General features: G+C 30.7%; 5 protein-coding genes across 5 annotated transcripts; 1 reads left to right on the top strand and 4 right to left on the bottom strand.

The window, feature by feature from the left end:
* Window positions 1–742: 742 nt before the first annotated feature.
* LOC9299784 lies at window positions 743–1459 on the bottom strand. The gene has a single exon (XM_002863662.2). It carries the CDS (start codon window positions 1221–1223, stop codon window positions 876–878), a length of 348 nt encoding a protein of 115 aa, XP_002863708.1. The 5' UTR covers window positions 1224–1459; the 3' UTR covers window positions 743–875.
* Window positions 1460–4469: 3010 nt separating this feature from the next.
* Window positions 4470–4949, bottom strand: LOC9299783. The gene has a single exon (XM_002863661.2). It carries the CDS (start codon window positions 4932–4934, stop codon window positions 4587–4589), a length of 348 nt encoding a protein of 115 aa, XP_002863707.1. The 5' UTR covers window positions 4935–4949; the 3' UTR covers window positions 4470–4586.
* A 3217-nt stretch (window positions 4950–8166) lies between these two features.
* On the bottom strand, window positions 8167–8713 carry LOC9301543. Its single transcript, XM_002863660.2, has one exon. The coding sequence runs from the start codon at window positions 8645–8647 to the stop codon at window positions 8300–8302; it is 348 nt and encodes a 115-aa protein (XP_002863706.1). The 5' UTR covers window positions 8648–8713; the 3' UTR covers window positions 8167–8299.
* Window positions 8714–11308: 2595 nt separating this feature from the next.
* LOC9299782 (outer envelope pore protein 24B, chloroplastic) lies at window positions 11309–12822 on the top strand. Its single transcript, XM_021034954.1, has 3 exons — window positions 11309–11574; window positions 11847–12203; window positions 12581–12822. Exons 1-3 carry the CDS (start codon window positions 11371–11373, stop codon window positions 12659–12661), a joined length of 642 nt encoding a protein of 213 aa, XP_020890613.1. The 5' UTR covers window positions 11309–11370; the 3' UTR covers window positions 12662–12822.
* A 132-nt stretch (window positions 12823–12954) lies between these two features.
* LOC9301542 (COP9 signalosome complex subunit 4) lies at window positions 12955–16458 on the bottom strand. Its single transcript, XM_002863659.2, has 13 exons — window positions 16155–16458; window positions 15877–16028; window positions 15502–15605; window positions 15353–15413; window positions 14824–14916; window positions 14640–14740; window positions 14282–14390; window positions 14149–14193; window positions 13893–13961; window positions 13704–13795; window positions 13532–13634; window positions 13351–13410; window positions 12955–13272 (listed from the first exon to the last, which is right to left on the bottom strand). Exons 1-13 carry the CDS (start codon window positions 16282–16284, stop codon window positions 13198–13200), a joined length of 1194 nt encoding a protein of 397 aa, XP_002863705.1. The 5' UTR covers window positions 16285–16458; the 3' UTR covers window positions 12955–13197.
* Between the last annotated feature and the right edge of the window lie 2253 nt (window positions 16459–18711).

The raw sequence follows: 18711 nt of genomic DNA, 5'->3' as shown, positions 1-18711 counted from the left end.
TATATAATAGCATATTTCATAATATGTCATTTAAAGTAGCATCTCGGTGAAATATTATATGTACACATTACCCAAAGTGGTGAAACATCCATCTTTTCCAAGCAAATGGGTCCTACCAGGTCGAACGATTCATGATAATTAGGATCTAATTGTTATGATATGTTAAGAATATATACCACTACGTAGAATCTAATCAATTGTTTTAAATTTATATATTAACGAAAGATTCAAGTTGAATGGTAAAGGAGCTTATATAAATATCTAACTAGTTTTTATCACTACTAGCTTTTATCACTAATAATTTTATATGATTTTACACTAATTAAGATACATGTGAACTAACAGATCCATTGAGAAATGCATATTTTTGCTATGAATATTTGTAAAATCAAAGGATTTAATATATATCATATTCAAAATGAAAGTCGAATTAAAAATCTCCGTGAAAACGTTTTGGTTATTTTTATGAGGTCTTGATATATAGTTATTGAATTAAAGACTAAAGATAATGTATATTAATTGTTTTTGAGTTTATAAAAATTATGTTCTATAAATGCTTTGAGGAAAAAATGGTAAACGTTTTTGAAATCCAAAACATATTACTCTAAAAAACAAATACAAAATTTAAAATTCACTCAATAATATTTAGAGCTACTCTTAATATTTAAATTTTTATATTATTATTCGATTCCTAATAGAAAACTTTGTTTTAAAGTTCAAATAGAAAATAATAAATTTAAGTTCTTCTTTTTCAGAGAGAATTCCCTTTAGTGAATATTGTAGTAAAGTGAAAATATAAATGTTTGTGGTAAGAGAAATCTAACAACAGAGAAATCTCAATTTATTCAGTAAATATAGTACAAACAATACAAAGTTCAAGTACTTTTGGAGATTGAGACACAATGATTCCACAAGTCATCACTCTTCTTCAAGTATTCTGTTTCGTGGGCAATTAACATGGGTTTATCTGCAATATATTTAATAAGTGTATCGTGACACATTTTCCCTTCTTTAACGAGATCGTTGCAACAAGGATCAGAGATGGTTCCATTTTCAAAGACAACAGCAATTATATCCAACGCACACTTAGGAGTGATTTTAACAACACAAGTATTCCATAATGATTTTGCTTCAGCTTCTTCGACTGAGAAAACCGGAACAAACGCACACACCAAAGCTACAACGATGAATAGCGTAGTAATCTGAGAGCTAAATTTAGACATATCTACTTACGCTTAAAATATACAAGAATTATTCTTATTTTATGAAAAACAAATGTAAGAAACAATGATTTGTATTTGTCATTTGAAACATGAAATTATCTAACCTATATATAGGTCATTGAAATTAAAACGTAACTATAAAAAAAACTATAAAGTTAACGTAATATTTAATGGCAATTAAAAATTTTGACAAAAAAAAATACTACAAAACTTAAAGTTAATGGTTTCTATCAACGTTTCAAATATAACAAAAAAAACTAAATACAAGTAACGATAACCAATTCAATATAAGAAACAGATGATTAATTTTATCTTATTTCGATATCCTAAACCAAATTATTAATGAGTATGAGGTTCAAATTGACATATATAGTTTTAAGCCAAATAAATTAAAAGGACTAACTATTTATTAGTATAAATATAATTAATTATGAAAATTTTAAAAGCCTAACTCATATTGTATATGAAAACTATTATTTTATTTATATAAAAAATCATTTTTCTCACAATACTTTTAATTTAAATGACTAATAAATGTTAGTAAAAGTGTATTCGACATACAGTTTATTCCAAGGTTTTAAAAGTTTTTATATGCTGATATTTAATCCACAAGAGAAAATAAATGGTTTTAGAATATCAGATATAGTTTTGTTAATAGATATATGTTAAAATATCAACTATTATAACTAAACAATAGCGCTATTATATAATTGAATAGTTAGAATCATATCATATAAAATTGCATATTAGTTGAAAATTATATAAACAAATAACCCAAAATGGTGAAACATCCATCTAAGCAAAATTCTCTCCAGAGGGTCATGCAGATCGACGAGCCACGGTGACGAGCTGTATTGCTCCATCTACACAAGAGGAGGGGGACTCTCACTGTCGCGACAGGGGTTGCGCCCCATCCAAAAGTGTGACCCATATCGAATTATGCCCACAAAAAAAAGAGTTGGGGCTCGGTCCATCGTGATATCTAGGTCTATTAAGCATCACCCACTTGCAAAGGGCAAAGAGAGGTAAATTATACGGCCTTGTGACCGCTAATTTCCCACTAGTGTTTGACCCGTGCTCTGCACGGGCGAAAATAGCATTAGTTCTCTATTGAAGATATATTGCAAGGTAAAAGAAAACTAATTCATAGTCGGGATGAGAAACCTAGTTATTGTGTAAATTAGAAGGAAAGAAAATCTTTGAAATTTTTTAAAAAATTTTATTTCGAGAAAAGTTGCAGGAAAACATAATTTTAAAAAAAAAGATGTGGAAGTTTTTTTTTTTTTTTGTAGGGGAAGCAAGAGATCGTGGGTGGTGGTGGGGGGAGGGGTGATGGGGAAAAGTCAATTTTGATTTTAATAGTAAATTAGTGTAAGAAAAAAGAAAAAAGTGAAAGTACATAATTTAAGACTTAAGACACGTGGTTGAAGGATAAGGGTGCAGTTATTAGAGAAGTGACTTGTGTTACGCCGTCTCCCCGAGCCAAATACACCAGGAAGTTTCCACACTACCCGAGGCAAATTCATCAATCATCCGAGGCAAGGACTTAGTAAAATATTCACCTTCAAAAATACCATTTCCAAGCAAGGCATCATTTTCGAAATACCCGGAAATGATAAAGAAGAATCTCGAAGGATCAACTCAAATTAGGAAAACTTCCGAAAACCCTGAAGAAAAAGGAAACTATCCTAATCCGCGATATTCTAAGCCGACTTCAAGATAAATGGAAATCTTCCGAGAATATCGCTGGAGAGGCGGTTTATCATCCTTATATAAAGAGACTCAAGACTCTCGCAGGAAAAACAAGCAATATCGCTCTAGATTTTAGACTACAAAAAGCTCTTAAGCAAAACACTTTTCTTTTACGATCAAACTCTTTGTATGATCAAAACTACTATTTTCATCAATAATATCAAGAACACCATCTTTGGTCATCGCTCTTTCTGTTGTTCTTTGAGGATTCTCGCATATTGTATCCCAAAACATACTACAAAACATAAAGTTAAAGGTTTCTATCAACGTTTCAAATATAACAAAAAAAACTAAATACAAGTAACGATATCCAATTCAATATAAGAAACAGATGATTAATTTTATCTTATTTCGATATCCTAAACCAAATTATTAATGAGTATGAGGTTCAAATTGACATATACAGTTTTAAGCTAAATAAATTAAAGGACTAACTATTTATAAGTATAAATATTATTAATTATGAAATTTTTAAAAGCTTAAATCATATTATATCTGAAAACTATTATTTTATTTATATAAAAAATCAATTTTTCCCAATACTTTTAATCTAAATGACTAATAAATGTTAATAAAAGTGTATTCGACATACAATTTATTCGAAGGTTTTCAAAGTTTTTAATTATATGCTTATATGAGATCCACAAGAGCAAATAAATAGTTTTAGAATATCAGATATAGTTTTGTTAATAGATATATGTTAAAGAATCAACTATTATAACTAAACAATAGCTATTATATAATAGTATATTTAAAAACATATCATTTAAAATTGCATATCGGTAAAAAATTATAGAAACAAATAACCCAAAATGGTGAAACATCCATCTTTTCAAAAAAAGTGAATCCTAACATATCAAAAGATACATGATAATTAGGATCTAATTGTTATGATATGTTAAGAATATATACCACTACGTAGAATCTAATCAATTGTTTTAAATTTATATATTAACGAAAGATTCAAGTTGAATGGTAAAGGAGCTTATATAAATATCTAACTAGTTTTTATCACTACTAGCTTTTATCACTAATAATTTTATATGATTTTACACTAATTAAGATACATGTGACCTAACAGATCCATTGGGAAATGCATATTTCTGCTATGAATATTTGTAAAATCAAAGGATTTAATATATATCATATTCAAATTGAAAGTCAAATTAAAAATCTCCGTGAAAACGTTTAGGTCATTTTTATGAGGTCTTGATATATAGTTATTGACTTAAAGACTAAAGATAATGTATATTAGTTGTTTTTGAGTCTATAAAAATTATGTTCTATAAATGCTTTGAGGAAAAAATGGTAAACGTTTTTGCATAATCCAAAACATATTACTCTAAAAAAAATACAAAATTTAAAATTCACTCAATAATATTTAGAGCTACTCTTAATATTTAAATTTTTATATTATTATTCGATTCATAATAGAAAACTTTGTTTAAAAGTTCAAATAGAAAATAATAAATTTAAGTTCTTCTTTTTCAGAGAGAATTCCCTTTAGTGAATATTGTAGTAAAGTGAAAATATAAATGTTTGTGGTAAGAGAAATCTAACAACAGAGAAATCTCAATTTATTCAGTAAATATAGTACAAACAATACAAAGTTCAAGTACTTTTGGAGATTGAGACACAATGATTCCACAAGTCATCACTCTTCTTCAAGTATTCTGTTTCGTGGGCAATTAACATGGGTTTATCTGCAATATATTTAATAAGTGTATCGTGACACATTTTCCCTTCTTTGACGAGATCGTTGCAGCAAGGATCAGAGATGGTTCCATTTTCAAAGACAACAGCAATTATATCCAACGCACACTTAGGTGTGATTTTAACAAGACAAGTATTCCATAATGATTTTGCTTCAGCTTCTTCGACTGAGAAAACCGGAACAAACGCACACACCAAAGCTACAACGATGAATAGCGTAGTAATCTGAGAGCTAAATTTAGACATATCTACTTCCGCTTAAAATATACAAGAATTATTCTTATTTTATGAAAAACAAATGTAAGAAACAATGATTTGTATTTGTCATTTGAAACATGAAATTATCTAACCTATATATAGGTCATTGAAATTAAAACGTAAGTATAAAAACAACCATAAAGTTAACGTAATATTTAATGGCAATTAAAAATTTTGACAATAAAAAAATACTACAAAACTTAAAGTTAATGGTTTCTATCAACGTTTCAAATATAACAAAAAAAACTAAATACAAGTAACGATAACCAATTCAATATAAGAAACAGATGATTAATTTTATCTTATTTCGATATCCTAAACCAAATTATTAATGAGTATGAGGTTCAAATTGACATATATAGTTTTAAGCCAAATAAATTAAAAGGACTAACTATTTATTAGTATAAATATATTTTATTATGAAAATTTTAAAAGCCTAACTCATATTGTATATGAAAACTATTATTTTATTTATATAAAAAATCATTTTTCTCACAATACTTTTAATTTAAATGACTAATAAATGTTAGTAAAAGTGTATTCGACATACAGTTTATTCCAAGGTTTTCAAAGTTTTTATATGCTGATATTTGATCCACAAGAGAAAATAAATGGTTTTAGAATATCAGATATAGTTTTGTTAATAGATATATGTTAAAATATCAACTATTATAACTAAACAATAGCGCTATTATATAATAGTATATTTAGAAACATATCATATAAAATTGCATATTAGTTAAAAATTATATAAACAAATAACCCAAAATGGTGAAACATCCAGCTTTTCAAAATTCCCTCCAAATGGCCAAACTCAAATTCGTGCCAAGCTGACGAGCTGGATTGTCCAACTAAACAAAAGGAGGGGGATACTTACTGTTTCGACATGGGTTTCGCCCCATCCAAAAGTCTGACCCAAATCGAATTAAGCCCACAAAAAAAAGAGTTTGGGCTCGGTCCATCGTGATATCTTGGTCTATTAAGCATCACCCACTTGCAAAGGGCAAAAGAGGTAAATTATACGGCCTTGTGACTGCTTATTTCCCACTAGTGTTTGACCCGTGCTCTGCACGGGCGAAAATAGCATTAGTTTCTCTATTGAAGATATATTGCAAGGTAAAAGAAAACTAATTTCATTGTCGGGATGAGAAACCTAGTTATTGTGTAAATTAGAAGGAAACAAAATCTTTGAAATTTTTTAAAAAATTTTATTTCGAGAAAAGTTGCAGGAAAACATAATTTAAAAAAAAAAAGATGTGGAAGTTTTTTTTTTTTTGTAGGGGAAGCAAGAGATCGTGGGTGGTGGTGGGGGGAGGGGTGAGGGGGAAAAGTCAATTTTGATTTTAATAGTAAATTAGTGTAAAAAAAAGAAAAAAGTGAAATTACATAATTTAAGACTTAAGACACGTGGTTGAAGGATAAGGGTGTAGTTATTAGAGAAGTGACTTGTGTTACGCCGTCTCCCCGAGCCAAATACACCAGGAAGTTTCCAGACTACCCGAGGCAAATTCATCAATCATCCGAGGCAAGGACTTAGTAAAATATTCACCTTCAAAAATACCATTTCCAAGCAAGGCATCATTTTCGAAATACCCGGAAATGATAAGGAAGAATCTCGAAGGATCAACTCAAATTAGGAAAACTTCCGAAAACCCTGAAGAAAAAGGAAACTATCCTAATCCGCGATATTCTAAGCCGACTTCAAGATAAATGGAAATCTTCCGAGAATATCGCTGGAGAGGCGGTTTATCATCCTTATATAAAGAGACTCAAGACTCTCGCAGGAAAAACAAGCAATATCGCTCTAGATTTTAGACTACAAAAAGCTCTTAAGCAAAACACTTTTCTTTTACGATCAAACTCTTTGTATGATCAAAACTACTATTTTCATCAATAATATCAAGAACACCATCTTTGGTCATCGCTCTTTCTGTTGTTCTTTGAGGATTCTCGCATATTGTATCCCAAAACATACTACAAAACATAAAGTTAATGGTTTCTATCAACGTTTCAAATATAACAAAAAAAAACTAAATACAAGTAACGATATCCAATTCAATATAAGAAACAGATGATTAATTTTATCTTATTTCGATATCCTAAACCAAATTATTAATGAGTATGAGGTTCAAATTGACATATACAGTTTTAAGCTAAATAAATTAAAGGACTAACTATTTATAAGTATAAATATTATTAATTATGAAATTTTTAAAAGCTTAAATCATATTGTATCTGAAAACTATTATTTTATTTATATAAAAAATCAATTTTTCCCAATACTTTTAATCTAAATGACTAATAAATGTTAATAAAAGTGTATTCGACATACAATTTATTCGAAGGTTTTCAAAGTTTTTAATTATTTGCTTATATGAGATCCACAAGAGCAAATAAATAGTTTTAGAATATCAGATATAGTTTTGTTAATAGATATATGTTAAAGAATCAACTATTATAACTAAACAATAGCTATTATATAATAGTATATTTAAAAACATATCATTTAAAATTGCATATCGGTAAAAAATTATAGAAACAAATAACCCAAAATGGTGAAACATCCATCTTTTCAAAACAAATGAATCCTAACATATCAAAAGATACATGATAATTAGGATCTAATTGTTATGATATGTTAAGAATATATACCACTACGTAGAATCTAATCAATTGTTTTAAATTTATATATTAACGAAAGATTCAAGTTGAATGGTAAAGGAGGTTTTATAAATTTCTAACTAGTTTTTATCACTACTAGCTTTTATCACTAATAATTTTATATGATTTTACACTAATTAAGATACATGTGAACTAACAGATCCATTGGGAAATGCATATTTTTGCTATGAATATTTGTAAAATCAAAGGATTTAATATATATCTTATTCAAATTGAAAGTCGAATTAAAAATCTCCGTGAAAACGTTTTGGTTATTTTTATGAGGTCTTGATATATAGTTATTGAATTAAAGACTAAAGATAATGTATATTAATTGTTTTTGAGTTTATAAAAATTATGTTCTATAAATGCTTTGAGGAAAAAATGGTAAACGTTTTTGAATTATCCAAAACATATTACTCTAAAAAACAAATACAAAATTTAAAATTCACTCAATAATATTTAGAGCTACTCTTAATATTTAAATTTTTATATTATTATTCGATTCCTAATAGAAAACTTTGTTTTAAAGTTCAAATAGAAAATAATAAATTTAAGTTCTTCTTTTTCAGAGAGAATTCCCTTTAGTGAATATTGTAGTAAAGTGAAAATATAAATGTTTGTGGTAAGAGAAATCTAACAACAGAGAAATCTCAATTTATTCAGTAAATATAGTACAAACAATACAAAGTTCAAGTACTTTTGGAGATTGAGACACAATGATTCCACAAGTCATCACTCTTCTTCAAGTATTCTGTTTCGTGGGCAATTAACATGGGTTTATCTGCAATATATTTAATAAGTGTTTCGTGACACATTTTCCCTTCTTTGACGAGATCGTTGCAACAAGGATCAGAGATGGTTCCATTTTCAAAGACAACAGCGATTATATCCAACGCACACTTAGGAGTGAGTTTAACAAGACAAGTATTCCATAATGATTTTGCTTCAGCTTCTTCGACTGAGAAAACCGGAACAAACGCACACACCAAAGCTACAACGATGAATAGCGTAGTAATCTGAGAGCTAAATTTAGACATATCTACTTACGCTTAAAATATACAAGAATTATTCTTATTTTATGAAAAACAAATGTAAGAAACAATGATTTGTATTTGTCATTTGAAACATGAAATTATCTAACCTATATATAGGTCATTGAAATTAAAACGTAACTATAAAAAAACTAGAAAGTTAACGTAATATTTAATGGCAATTAAAAATTTTGACAAAAAAAAATACTACAAAACTTAAAGTTAATGGTTTCTATCAACGTTTCAAATATAACAAAAAAAACTAAATACAAGTAACGATAACCAATTCAATATAAGAAACAGATGATTAATTTTATCTTATTTCGATATCCTAAACCAAATTATTAATGAGTATGAGGTTCAAATTGACATATATAGTTTTAAGCCAAATAAATTAAAAGGACTAACTATTTATTAGTATAAATATAATTAATTATGAAAATTTTAAAAGCCTAACTCATATTGTATATGAAAACTATTATTTTATTTATATAAAAAATCATTTTTCTCACAATACTTTTAATTTAAATGACTAATAAATGTTAGTAAAAGTGTATTCGACATACAGTTTATTCCAAGGTTTTAAAAGTTTTTATATGCTGATATTTAATCCACAAGAGAAAATAAATGGTTTTAGAATATCAGATATAGTTTTGTTAATAGATATATGTTAAAATATCAACTATTATAACTAAACAATAGCGCTATTATATAATAGTATATTTAGAAACATATCATATAAAATTGCATATTAGTTAAAAATTATATAAACAAATAACCCAAAATGGTGAAACATCCAGCTTTTCAAAATTCCCTCCAAATGGCCAAACTCAAATTTGTGCCAAGCTGACGAGCTGGATTGTCCAACTAAACAAAAGGAGGGGGATACTTACTGTTTCGACATGGGTTTCGCCCCATCCAAAAGTCTGACCCAAATCAAATTAAGCCCACAAAAAAAAGAGTTTGGGCTCGGTCCATCGTGATATCTTGGTCTATTAAGCATCACCCACTTGCAAAGGGCAAAAGAGGTAAATTATACGGCCTTGTGACCGCTTATTTCCCACTAGTGTTTGACCCGTGCTCTCCACGGGCGAAAATAGCATTAGTTTCTCTATTGAAGATATATTGCAAGGTAAAAGAAAACTAATTTCATAGTCGGGATGAGAAACCTAGTTATTGTGTAAATTAGAAGGAAACAAAATCTTTGAAAATTTTTAAAAAATTTTATTTCGAGAATCGAATTAAGCCCACAAAAAAAAGAGTTTGGGTTCGGTCCATCGTGATATCTTGGTCTATTAAGCATCACCCACTTGCAAAGGGCAAAAGAGGTAAATTATACGGCCTTGTGACCGCTTATTTCCCACTAGTGTTTGACCCGTGCTGTGCACGGGCGAAAATAGCATTAGTTTCTCTATTGAAGATATATTGCAAGGAAAAAAGAAAACTAATTTCATAGTCGGGATGAGAAACCTAGTTATTGTGTAAATTAGAAGGAAACAAAATCTTTGAAATTTTTTAAAAAATTTTATTTCGAGAAAAGTTGCAGGAAAACATAATTTAAAAAAAAAAAGGATGTGGAAGTTTTTTTTTTTTTGTAGGGGAAGCAAGAGATCGTGGGTGGTGGTGGGGGGAGGGGTGATGGGGAAAAGTCAATTTTGATTTTAATAGTAAATTAGTGTAAAAAAAAAAGAAAAAAGTGAAAGTACAGACTTAAGACACGTGGTTGAAGGATAAGGGTGCAGTTATTAGAGAAGTGACTTGTGATTTATTAAATAAGGATATAAACACGGGAAAACATAAAGGATCCGAATTTCACGCTAACACGCAGAGAATACACGTCATCTCGTCATCCAAAAGTCTGGCCCAAATCCAATTAGGCCTAGAAAAAAAGAGTCTGGGCTCGTACCATCATGTCATCTAAGCCCGATAAACATCGTCCACTTGCAAAAGGCAAAAGAGAGAAATTACCAACCTCGTGACCGGCTATTTCTTCTATAGAAACAAAAATAAACTGTTGAGAAAAGATTCCAGATTTTATGCTAACACATACACAGAAAATACTCGTCATCTAGTCTGTATAAAATTTTCCCTAAAGCTCGTTTTCAGAAATAGATTTAGTCGTTAAACACATAGTAGGACCCCTTTTTGACCAAACATTCTCTTCGTTGCTATCACATCTTTGTTCGAACGAAACCGATTTAGTTTTTTTTTTTTTTTGGTAAACATGTGAAGATTTTATACCAATTTTCAAATTTTTACAGAATACAGAGACTCAACAAAGAAAGAGGGAAGACCGAAATCTACAACGTACGACACTACAAAAGAACACTGCAAAACAAGGGTAAAACAAAGGAAGAACGAAACCGATTAGTTGTTTGCTCAGCTCGTCTTTTAAACCTTAAACATGTATTTACTAAACAAAGTCCATCTAAACTACATAAATTCTATCGTGTGATTCGAATATCAACAATTGGAGGTGGGATCAAAACCACAACCACGTAAATAGAATCAAATCAAATGTTTAAAACCTTTTGAACCAAAGGAAAGGTTTTAAAACCAAAAACAAAAGAGGCAATTCGCACACGTGCCAATCTACACATGTGCTAACTCGCACGTGCGAACGAAGAACACGCAACGGAGAATAATAACACCGTGTGCTTTTATCGTCTACTTTCGCCGCTCTCACCAAACCTCTGCTCTCTCTCTCTCTCTCTCTCTACTCTGCGAAAATGGCGATGAAGGCTTCTCTCAAAGGCAAGTACGATGCTGACAAAACCAGCGGAATCGGTTCACTTGCTTTCAACGCCGGCGATATTAAGCTACGCGCCACCATGACCGATGCTACTCTCGTCGCCGGTCCTACTTTGACCGGTCTCTCTCTCGCCGTCGAGAAGCCTGGTTCCTTCATGATCGAGTTCAACGTCCCTAAGAAGGTCACACAACTCTTTGCTTCTCCTCTTTTGATTTGAGTCAAATCAGAAAATCTTAGAAACTCCTAATTTTCAATTTCCATGGAAATGAGATTGATTGCTTACGATTAAACCTAGAATATTTCAAATAAGTTTAATTTCTGAAAAAATGAGGCAAAAATGTTTTTGAATTCGCAGCGAATGCTTTAATTGAAGTAGGATTTAGGGTTTTTGAATTCTCCGCAAGTTCAGGAGAATTGAAGTAGAACTATGTTGTTGGTGTTGTTGGTTTACAGGATGTTAGGTTTCAGTTCATGAACACGGTAAGAATTGCGGAGAAGCCTTTGAACTTGACTTACATTCATAGCAGAGCTGATAACCGAACAATTGTTGATGGGAGCCTTGTGATTGATTCTGCAAACAAACTCTCTGCTAACCACATGGTGGGGACGAACAACTGTAAGCTTAAGTATACCTATGCACATGGAGGGTTAGCTACGTTTGAGCCGTGCTATGACTTGGCGAAGAATACATGGGATTTTGCGGTTTCTCGAAGATTTTATAGTGGTGATAATGTCAGGGCAACTTATCAGACATCTAGTAAGTTGCTGGGTATGGAATGGTCAAGGAACAACAAAGCAAGTGGAATCAAGGTAAAAAAGAACATTTACAGTCGAAAGTCGATATCGGTTATTATATTTTGATGGCAATCGTAGTTCTTTAAAGATAAATCGTGATCAGTACTTAAACATACAATAAAGTTAGTACAATTAATTTGATAGATGAAACTGTTTCCTTCATGGGATGCGTAGCTTCTTGACAATAAGGCTTGATCTTTGGGTACAATGGTTCATGTATTTCTTTGTTGCATCATAATCAACTGTTTTAGATTGCTCTGTGTATTGGCAATCATATTTGGACATTGAATTTGCTTTCTTTTGAGCAACAACTATGTCGTGAAGCTTTTTATGGACTTAGAAAATTGCATGTGTTTTGGTGGTTGATGGGCTTTATCTTCTTGTTTTAACAGGTATGTGCGTCTGTGAATCTTGCGGATGAAGTGAAAACGCCGAAATTGACTGCAGAAACTACATGGAACCTTGAAATGTAGTCTCCACTATACACTACTTAGCTAAGTGTCACTTCAATTGTTTGGTGTTGCAACTCATTTAACTAGTCGGTTCTTCCAAATCTTCCGAAATTTTGTTGCAACAGTTTCTCATTATTATAACTAGCAGTTCTTCGTCAGTTATCATGATGATTATTTCTTAACTTTGCTTTAAATTTTTATCGTTCAAGAATTAATAAATCACATATTAAACAACGAACGGAGAAATGTTATGTAACTACTAATTTCATCATTTTCTTGAACCAGAAAGCTTCATCTATGCATAAAATAATCTGTTCTGAGGTAAAAATGTACCCTGAAACTCTTTAACTTTCATAAAATCCTCATTCAATGCCTAATCTTTTCCTCTGTATCAATTAACCTAAAGAAATAGACATGAATTTGCAGGAAAGTAAATGAGGTGAAAATAACTATCCCCAAAACACAGCAATTTGGCAAAAACTTAGGCATGAGACTCGATCCGTTGCTCGGCTAATACAAATTAATCATCATGAGTCGGTCTCACAGCTTGGAATCAATCAGACAGGAACAGGCAAGCCTTTCTTGGCCATCCCATCCAGAATGTCATTGAGAGCTTGGCATAATCCCGATATCTGCACAACTTCCACATTTCAGTAAAAAATAGACCCAAAAATATATAGCTGCTCTAAAGGGAGGGAGAGAGAGAGAACCTGTTGATCCCATTGTTGTAGTTCCTCAATGTCATCCTCAAAATGTATCACAGCCTCCTCCTGAAACAGTAACATAACATATTAAAACACGTCAAAGAATCTTCTTGAAAATCAACACTAACAAGAATTCTCTTCAGGGCTCTTGCATAGCTCAACCAACAAAGTATTTTTTCTTGCGTACCTGATCTATGGAACCCCTCATTCTGTCTTGCCCAATCATATTAGCTGCTATCTTCTCCGCCTTTCTTGGATCAATCCCCAGCAGAGTTCCCAACTCATCAAACCTAAGGTACAAAACAGTTGAGAAAATCAAACAAGAAACGCAAAGAAGATACTAATTCTACATCTCATACCTTATGTTTGTGTAGAGTTTGCTTGCACTTAGAAGGTTATGCTCAATCATAGCACGGTCAAGAACAGTGGATTTGTCAGGCAAAGATGCTTTCTGTTGAAAATCAACAAGGTAAGAACTTGTTATGGACCTACCTACCAACACAGATGATATCCAAACACTACATCAAAATCTTTATAACAGTACAAACCTGATGTGGCCTTAGTTCTTCTGAAAAAGCATCAATCTCTGGTCTCCTTAAAATTCTTTCCAGATACACCTAGAAAGTTACATAAAAATTAAAGTCAGTATGCAGTTCCGACCAAGCTTCTATAGGCTATGGTGAAATTGTTTTGATTTGTTTATAAATCAAATCATAATAAACATCCTGCAGACTTAAACAGGAGTAATATGTGAGTTCAAACAATACTACTAGAGGAAGCAATTTAGGTAATAAGAGATAGAACCTTCTGCAGGATAGGATAAATCTTCAGCTTGGAGCAACGCTCATCCTGTTAATAGAAACATATTGAGCAATAAATAAAAAACGATAAATAAGCAAGTAAGAAATAGCATTTTTAATAATCCAAAGGGAATCACTTTGTATAAAGTTGCAAGGACACGAGATCGCTGAGGACCGGCTCCAGCTAATATGGTACATGTGACAGCAGCGGATAGGGCTTGCTCTAAAGCATTCTCATCAATCTCTCTGAAAATATTAGAAAAACATTAGAACCGTTTCAGAATAACGAGATATTACAAAACGTATTGGAGAGAGAAAAGAGGAAGACTATTCAATCGCACAGTGAGGGGTTAAAAAGTAGGAAACTAAGTTTTAATAAAGAGTCTCCAAAGATGGATAGAAGATTAATTACCCGTTATTCCATTCGAACAGGAAAGCAACAGAGAAATATTAAACAAAAAAAAATGTAGCAGAAAGATAAGTCAGTTCACTTACTCATCCCCTATTTGGCGTTTCTCAATCTGAGATATGCCGTAATACCGAAGTGCAGCTTCTAAAAACTTTCGTTTCATATCCAAAATTCTAGCATAACAGACCTGAAACAGAAATATATTAAAACTTCAAAACGAGTGCTCCTTAATCACCCAGCACATTTATTCTTAGTTTAAAGCGGTCCAACCTTGTACTGCAAATTCAAAACTTCATTCTGACTACTGCTCACTAAGAAAGAAGCTTTATTTATGAAAGCCTCTGCTTTTACAGCATCATCATCCTGCAGATTTTCAAAACACAAAAGTATTAGAGAACAATAAAAAAAAATAACTAACTGTACTTAAACAACTCTGGTAGTCTCAATTTACTCTCCAAAAGCAATAAAAAAACAAGTGATATTGTGAAACAGAATAATGCTCTTAACACAATCAAGATTCCTAGTTTCATGACACTTAGATCTGACAAGAGACTAGTTGAGTTTAAATAAAATCTCTCTAGAAAAATGTCCAAATATTTGAAGTTATTGAGCTTTTAAGATCTAACTTCTGTAACTGTATAGAAGAGCAGCCACAGAAGGAAATAAGACCAATTAGCTATAAACCATTACTGCGATGCGGATATCCATCTCATAAATAGAGATAACCGATTTACATGCTTATAATTAATGAAAAGGACACAATCTATTGAGCATATGTACATGGAAGGGAAAGACAAACCTCGAGATACAAACGAGCAATTTGGATACACTTTGAAAGCTTGAAATTGTCGTCAACGGCCCTAATAAAGAATACCACAAATCCAAAATAAGCAACACAAAAGAACATAAAGAGAAAACTAAAAGAAAATTCTGTTCTCTGCAACACACCTCATTGGAGAATCCAAATCAATGCCACTCAACATCTCCGCCGCTTTAGACCATTCCTGCTCCGATTCATACAAACCGGCAAGTTTTTCTCTGATAATAAGTGCCTGCAAATACACCAAAAACAGTTTAATCTCTTACAACACAGTGATTGTAAAGTACATTGTCTCAGTTATCCCAAAAAATAGCATCCTTAGTACATAAACATCTCAAAGTAGCTTTCAGAGTAGATTTCAAACATCAACGAGATACAATAGCAAGCGTCTCTACACACTTCTCGACTTAAAACCAAGTAGATAGACTAAATAGGGTTTAGAAAATTGAACTACTAAACAGCAAAGTGATAGGGTTTAGGTTGTAACGAAAGAGAAAACAAACCTGTTCCTCAAAGGAAACACCTCTAGGCTGAATCTGGGTTAAAGTAAACTGAGCAACCTCCTTCTGCGTCTCCGGTTCTAATCTCCCAAGCTCTTGTGAGAACGATTGCAAAAGCTGCCTCGAAACCACCAACGGGACATCATCGGAAAGAACTGGAAAATTTTCGAAACAAAATCAAAATCGGACCAGAAATTCTGATATACAACGAATTCGAAAAGAACAAAAAGCAGTTGTGGAATCTCTTATGAAGTTGAATACAAGAGAAAGAGAGAAATTACTGTGATCGATGAATCTCTGCGCTTGGAGAAGATCGTTGGAAGAAAGAACAGAGGAGAGGATGAGTTTGTACTGTTCGATTTTCTGGCGTTGGTCACCGATTGCAGAAGCGTTCGTCAAAGCTTCATCCATGGCTTCTCTTTCGGAGATTTCTCTGGGTTTTTTTCTCTCCCGCTTCGATTGAAACCCTAAGAAACCTTTGATTTCTTTCTCTCGCTTTTTTTTTTTTTTTTTTTTTTGTGTTTCTCTTTTTCTTTATATTAAAAAAAATCAAACGCGGACGAGATTTTCTGTGCCGGTGAACGGAGGGGGGCTTTTTGCAAATTACTTAAAAGGGCACAAAAACTAGCATATATGCTAATAACCCAAAAGAAAAAAAGTATTAAGCATAGATACTAGAAATTTGTGGTAATTCATAAATACAATGTAATTTGGGCCGTTTACTTTATAGATGTTATAAACTAAACGGCAAATAGATATCCAAACGGGCCGGCCCGTCCATCCGACCCAGTTAGGCCCGTACCGTAAAGATAACTTCTAAATATTTGTTATTATCTTATAACTTGAAAATAATTCATATTGCAAAAAATTAAAATCCATTGAGTTCAAGTGTTTGAATCTGGTCTAATTTAGTCACAAGTCTTAATATTATAATTTTGTTATACAAAAGATGATGATCACTTGTAATAATTATGTTGTTAGTAAAGAGATTAAATAAAGTTACGAGATGTCTTATCCTTTTGAACAAACTTTCCACACTCTTGATTCATTATTGTAAATAATTTTTTTTGTTAAACAATAAATTTTATTTCAATAAAAATTTGAAAAATGTTTACAAAATGCCCTACTTTCAAAAATGGATGAAAAAAACACATTAAATCCTTTGAATTTTAATATCTAATTTTTGTTGATTGAATCAAAAAGGGATTAAAAAAAAAATGTATAAAGCTATTGTATCCAACAAACGGAAGAAAAAAGACGACGACAGTGAAAATGAAGTTATACATGTGAGCCTATAACTCTAGAAAAGCAAAGCTTTCCAAACAAAAAAAAAATTAATCTTTAAAGGAAACAATAAAAGTACTAAGAATATTGTTGAGCATTTAAACTAACAATAAGTTATCTGAAAGACCACAGTCTCTCATCTCTAGCAGCTGTTCCGTTACACATTAAAAGTAATTATACATAATCTCTAATCCCTAAAGTAATCAATCTTTATTTCAGGTAATACAAAAAGGATAATAAACACATATAGATTCATTAAACGATTATATGTATGTTTGGTTATCTTCATACAATATTATTGTTAGCGATAAATAAATAAGGAGAAAATAATAATTTAAGGACGAACAATTATATTAAACTTATTTTTTCATTATTCACAATCATTTCAATGGTTTCACCAACAACAACAAAATATCGTTTTCCAAATAACTTTTATTTTCCATATGTTTTTGAAGGATTTCTAGTCGAAACTCCTCAAAATTTAGAAGATTTGGTTAAGATTTAGAAATACAATTCTCCTATCATCTTTGTTTGAACATTTTAACTGTTTTGAATCGTCATATAACACATAGAGTTTAAAAAAAAATCAATTTTTTTTCTGCATATATATTGGAATTCGAAATTTTTAAAACGGATATATATTACTCAATTGATGAAAAAGGTGTATGTTCAACGTGCCATATCGGATAGAATGTTTAGATATTGATTCAGAATCCTATTATAAATAAGATCAAAATGAATCAAAATCCGAATGAACAAGAAGATCAACTTAATAAGCATCCAAATTTAAAATTATATACCGTTTCATTCAGTTTTATAGTTTAATTGTTTAATTTTACCGGAAATGTTAAATTTTAAACTCTTAAAAAGTTTGAAATAATATAATTTATATATTTAAAATCAATAAAAAATTTATAATATAATGAACATCTGAACATATATAAAGAGTTACAAAAACACAAAACGGGTGATATTGGTAGACAAGGTTATATAACGGGACAAATTTTTAAGAAGTTTTAAACATTATAATTCATATATTTAAAATCAATAAAAAATTTATAATATAAGAACATTTGAACATATATAAAGAATTAAAATAACATGAGACGGTTATATTGCAGGATATGGTTATATGACGGGACAAGTTTGAATCAAAAAAATTTATAGCATCATTAAGCCGCTGCTTCAATACAGTTAAATCTTCATTTTATTACATTTTTAACACCACCAATATTAGACATATCGAATGAACCTGATTAAACTAAATTGTATAAAACAAAATTTGTATTGTGGTATATCATTATTTAATAACAATTTTAAACTATAAAATATAAATGTCTTATAAAATGATACAATTTGCAAATTTTTATATATAATATATAACTATTAAATTTTAAAAACAAATCGTCCTGCGGTATAATCTAGTTATTGTTTAGAATTTTTTTTTTTTTTTGAGAGTTTAATTATTGGGTAAGTCTCCTACACAAACAATAAACAAATTCAAGTTTGAAAAAACACGATGATGAGGAATTTTACGATGATAATAAAGACCAT

This window comes from Arabidopsis lyrata, assembly GCF_000004255.2.
Source record: "Arabidopsis lyrata subsp. lyrata unplaced genomic scaffold ARALYscaffold_8, whole genome shotgun sequence".
Classification (NCBI taxonomy): domain Eukaryota; kingdom Viridiplantae; phylum Streptophyta; class Magnoliopsida; order Brassicales; family Brassicaceae; genus Arabidopsis; species Arabidopsis lyrata.
The sequence above is the reverse complement of the archived record's forward strand: the minus strand, read 5'-3'. Positions and strand labels throughout refer to the sequence as shown.

What these genes read in the sequence shown, in the direction of transcription:
- LOC9301542 (XM_002863659.2), bottom strand. Translation starts at nt 16,284, where the DNA reads ATGGATGAAGCTTTGACGAACGCTTCTGCAATCGGTGACCAACGCCAG. An exon ending in GATTTGGATTCTCCAATGAG is followed by an intron (nt 15,414 to 15,501) that starts GTGTGTTGCAGA and finishes ATTCTTTATTAG; the next exon opens with GGCCGTTGACGACAATTTCA. An exon ending in AAGAACTAAGGCCACATCAG is followed by an intron (nt 13,796 to 13,892) that starts GTTTGTACTGTT and finishes GATTTTCAACAG; the next exon opens with AAAGCATCTTTGCCTGACAA.
- LOC9299782 (XM_021034954.1), top strand. Translation starts at nt 11,371, where the DNA reads ATGGCGATGAAGGCTTCTCTCAAAGGCAAGTACGATGCTGACAAAACC. An exon ending in AGTTCAACGTCCCTAAGAAG is followed by an intron (nt 11,575 to 11,846) that starts GTCACACAACTC and finishes GTTGGTTTACAG; the next exon opens with GATGTTAGGTTTCAGTTCAT. An exon ending in ACAAAGCAAGTGGAATCAAG is followed by an intron (nt 12,204 to 12,580) that starts GTAAAAAAGAAC and finishes TTGTTTTAACAG; the next exon opens with GTATGTGCGTCTGTGAATCT.
- LOC9301543 (XM_002863660.2), bottom strand. Translation starts at nt 8,647, where the DNA reads ATGTCTAAATTTAGCTCTCAGATTACTACGCTATTCATCGTTGTAGCT.
- LOC9299784 (XM_002863662.2), bottom strand. Translation starts at nt 1,223, where the DNA reads ATGTCTAAATTTAGCTCTCAGATTACTACGCTATTCATCGTTGTAGCT.
- LOC9299783 (XM_002863661.2), bottom strand. Translation starts at nt 4,934, where the DNA reads ATGTCTAAATTTAGCTCTCAGATTACTACGCTATTCATCGTTGTAGCT.